Raw genomic sequence first — 4,518 nt, forward strand, 5'->3', positions numbered from 1 at the left:
ATAGATATCATGGAGAACTCCTCATAGTGACGGGGAAGTTGGATTGCTTTGTAGACATTGAAAACTGCTTCGTCGTCATCTACCCTCAAGATCATCTTTCCTTCTCTCACTTTGATAATTGCGTCACCAGTAGCCAAGAGAGGTCACCCTAATATGATTGGGACCAGTTCATCAGCCTCATAATCGAGGATAATGAAATCAGCAGGGAAGATAAATTTCCCAATTTGCAGCAACACATCTTCAATCACCCCCTCAGGGTGTGCTATCGACCTATCAGCCAGCTGCAACATCACAGTAGTTGTTCTTGGAGCTCCCAGACCCAATTGCCTGAACAATGATAGGGGCATCAAATTTATGCTTTCCCCCAAAATCACAAAGAGCACGACCCACATCAATATTACCAATGCGCACAGGAATTGTAAAGCTGCCAGGATCCTTAAGCTTTTGAGGGAGCTTATTTTGGACCCTAGAAGTGCACTCCTCAGTAAGTGCAACTGTCTCAAATTCAGTTAATCTTCTCTTGTGAGCCACTATATCTTTTATGTACTTAGCATACTTTGAAATTTCACGAAGCACATCAACAAGTGGGATATTCAATTGAACCTGGCTCAACATGGAGAGAAATTTGCTGAACATGCGATCATCATTCTTTTTCTACAATCTCTGGGGAAAAGGTGGTGGTGGCCTTGGGGCCTCCAGTGGCTCTAGAATTTCAGCAGTCTTCTTTGGCTCGTTTGTCACTTTAGGGATCAACTCCCCCTCAGGTATGGGCTTATCTTTCCTTTTATTTGGCACTTCCTCAAGCTCCCTCCCGTTTCTAAGTGTAACGGCATTCACTTGCGGATTCTTTTCTGTATCACTGGGGAGAGCGCCTGCAGGTCTTGTGTTTTGATTTGTTGCTAACTGCCCCATCTGCCTCTCAAGATTTCTGAAGTCGGTCCTGAGCTGCTGATTGTCAATCAACAACTTCTTTAGTAAAACATTTGTGCTCTCTTCCATTTGTTGGGGTGGTCTCTGAGGCTGATTGAAACCCCCTTGGGGTCTATACTGATTCTGACTCTGCTGATTTCCACCCCGTGAGAAGTTGGGATGATTCCTCCAATTTGGATTGTAAGAATTCCCGTATTGTGCATGCTGGTTCGGTGGACCCCAATTTTGTTGCCCCATATAATAGATGGATTCTGGATTCGTGGGGCACATATCACTCATATGAGTGTCACCACACAGTTCGCAGCAAATAGTCATCTGTTGTACCTGTTGCATTGGATGTGGCTGCTGCATTGTTATCCTAGTCATCTGATTGGCCAGCTTTGCAATTTCGGCTCTCATTGCTGACACCTCGTCGAACTCAAGTAACCCAGCTGATTTTTGCTTAACTGCCTTTCGTGAGTCACCATCACCTTGCCAGTTATTATCATTAGCAGTGAAGTTATTAAGCAAGAGTTGGATTTCACTGTACGGTTTGGCCATGCAACTACCCCCACAAGCTGAATCGAGATTCATCTTTGAAGCATCATCTAGCCCATCTACAAAAGTGTGACCCAATACCTCGTCCGTCTGGAAATGGTAAGGACAGTCTCTGAGCAACTTCTTGTACCTTTCCCATGCTTGACGAAGTGTCTTGCCAGCTCGTTGTTCGAACCCAAGAATTTGACTCCTCAACACCTTTGTTTTCTTGGTAGGGAAAAACTTGATTAAGAATTTCCTTGCCAGATCATTCCAAGTGCGGATTGAACTAGCCGGCTCCTTATTCAACCACTCCTTAGCTTCCCCGATCAGAGAAAAGGGGAAAAGTGTCAGCCTGACATAGTCCTTGGAAACGTTCGGATAGTTTTAAGTATCCGTAATTTCCAGAAAATTCTCAATATGCCTCTGCGGGTCTTCATGAGGTAGACCCACAAATTTCCTTGTGGACTGGATCAGCTGTACCATGTGTTGTTTCAGCTCAAAGTGCCCAGTGATATCAGGCTTCATGATAGCCTGAGTCATATTAGCTAGACTGGGCCTTGCGGCTTCAATCACCACGCGTTCCTCATTACCTGCCATCTCAATTGGCTGTGGTTGAACTATGATGTCCAACTCTCTTTCAATTCTGGTTCTGGCGTCCACCTCCGTCCTCAATCTGTGAAGTGTTCGTTCAATTTCGGGATCGAGAGGAAGGAGATTGTTTGCGCTTCTACTTCTTCGCATTCAATAGAAAATCCTGTATTAGCACAAACAAAGTGAACTGAAAGTTAAAACTCGAATAAATAAATAATAAAAGCTCAACTCAGTCAAGTAGCTAATTTCTAAGTCCCCGGCAACGGCGCCAAAAACTTATTGTGACCAAAACACTCACGCAAGTGCGCGTGATCGTCAAGTAATAGATTAGTGAGTAGAGTATCGTTCCCACGAAGACTTATGATTAACTGTTGACTGATTCAACTCAATTACTTTATTTATCCAAGAGGTTTTTCACAAAATCGAGATGTAATTGTTTTACTACCTAACTATCAAGAAATAATCTAACTATAGCAATTAACCAAACGAGTAGCAAGTTCAAGTAATAAACAGTAGGAGAAGATATTCCAGGGTCACAGGCTAGTTAACAATCGTGTTGTGTTCTTGGCTTAAAACGACTAATTGATCTATCTGGATTGTTGATTGACAGGGTTTATATTACTCATAAGAATCTGTCGAGTTCTTACTCGCCTATTTAAGCTAACTCAATGCCTATATGTCTATGGAATTAAGATTAACAAGAACGCATTTACAATTCCTGTATTCCAACCAAGCAAGGCAATTGGGTATATGTCTATCCCAATTGCAAATCCGTTCCCCGAGGCCCGGGTTCAAGAACTTGCTTTATTTAATTCCATATGCAATCTAAAATTCCCACTTTCGAGTTCAACTCTAGATTCGTAGATAGTATTTCACTGTTAGCTACTCAGCAAAATAATTAAAATCAGAATTAAATAAACAATCTAATATGACAAACCAACTTCGTCGAATTAAACGTCAAACAACAACTTTCATGTTTCACCCATGACCCCAGAATAATGGGATTTAGCTACTCATACTAATGTTTAACACAATAGGGTTCAATTTCATCACAAATAGCAAAAACAGAGAGAAGAAAACAAGAACTTGATGGTCAAATCTCCTCTTTGCCTCTTGCCTCTTGATACCTTGCACTAGCCTATGAAAAACTTGATAAATTAACCTTGGGCGAGCTTGAGTTTATATAGGTTAAGTGGGTTTCTCTCCAGATTTCCAATTTTGCCCGTGAACAATTCTTTTCCGGACTGGGAAACGCGCGAGCTCGCGCACTACTTCGCGCATAACTTCGCGCGTTTTCTCTAACATTCTGCCTCAGCCCCCTAACACGCGCGAGCTCGCGCATGAGTTCGCGCGTCTGCTCGCGCACCTGGGCCATCATTTCTTCCATTTCTTTGTCTCGTCCTTGCGCGCACTCAGCTCCGAGGGGTCGTTCTTGCTCATAAATCATTCCAATAGCCTCTTGAAAGCATCACATAAGCTCCTCATCCTGCAATGTATACAATTCACAATTAGAGCCTATTTTTCATCAATTAACCATATTATGACATTGGAATATAATCAAGCGGAAGCATAAACAATAGCTAAATCACCTAGATTTAGCCTATTATCACTGCCCATCCGTCTGAGGGTGAAAAGTTGTGCTCAACTCAACCTGAGTACCCAACTCTCGCTGTAACAGACCTCCAAAATGCAAAGGTAAACTGAGTGCCCTATCTGAAATGATGGAAACTGGGACACCATGCAAACGACAAATCTCCCGAATATAGACCTCTGCCAATCGCTCTGAAGAAATAAGTAGTAAACACAGGAATGAAGTGCGCGGACTTGGTCAACCGATCCAAATCACCCGAATAGCATCGAACTTCTTCAAAGACCGTGGGAGCCCCACTACAAAGTCCATGGTGATCCGCTTCCACTTCCAGTCTGGTATAATCCATCAGCTGAAGCAAGACACCGATCTCTGATGCTCATATTTCACCTTTTGACAATTGAGCACACGAGCTACAAATTCACAATATCATTCTTCATTCTCCTCCACCAATAATGCTGTCTCAGATCCTGATACATTTTTCCGGGCACCCAGATGAATGGAATACGCGAGTTATAGGCTCCTCCAGAATCAACTCCCGAAGCCCATCTCCATTGGGCACACATATCCGGCCTGCATCCTTAACACCCATCATCAATAGTCATCTCTGGCATCATCGTCTTGAAATTTTCCTTAAGGACAAGCAAATGAGGATCATCTATATTGGCGCTCTCTGATGCGATCATATAAGGAAGACCGAGAGTCACACAAGCAATACCCGTCTGGTCCGAATATTCAACCGCACGAACCGATTGGCCAAGGCCTGAAATCAAATGCAAGAGGTCTCTCCCAACTGGAATATTGCCAAACACCCTATACTCACCGCCTTCGGCTCAAAGCATCGGCCACACATTGGCCTTCCCCGGGTGATACAAGATAGTGATATCATA

General features: G+C 43.3%; 1 protein-coding gene across 1 annotated transcript in view; it reads right to left on the bottom strand.

Annotated features, from left to right (window-relative positions):
• Nucleotides 1-273: 273 nt before the first annotated feature.
• The window catches only part of LOC109215075, a 6,845-nt gene continuing 2,600 nt past the window's right edge, over nt 274-4,518 (bottom strand). The window contains exons 2-5 of the mRNA XM_019379095.1: nt 1,871-1,923; nt 1,479-1,801; nt 659-1,400; nt 274-424 (exon numbers count right to left, since the gene is read on the bottom strand). Coding sequence (XP_019234640.1) covers nt 274-424; nt 659-1,400; nt 1,479-1,801; nt 1,871-1,923 — 1,269 coding nt within the window. The remainder of the gene's footprint in view (nt 425-658; nt 1,401-1,478; nt 1,802-1,870; nt 1,924-4,518) is intronic.

This window comes from Nicotiana attenuata, unplaced genomic scaffold (genome assembly GCF_001879085.1).
Source record: "Nicotiana attenuata strain UT unplaced genomic scaffold, NIATTr2, whole genome shotgun sequence".
In the NCBI taxonomy this organism is placed as follows: domain Eukaryota; kingdom Viridiplantae; phylum Streptophyta; class Magnoliopsida; order Solanales; family Solanaceae; genus Nicotiana; species Nicotiana attenuata.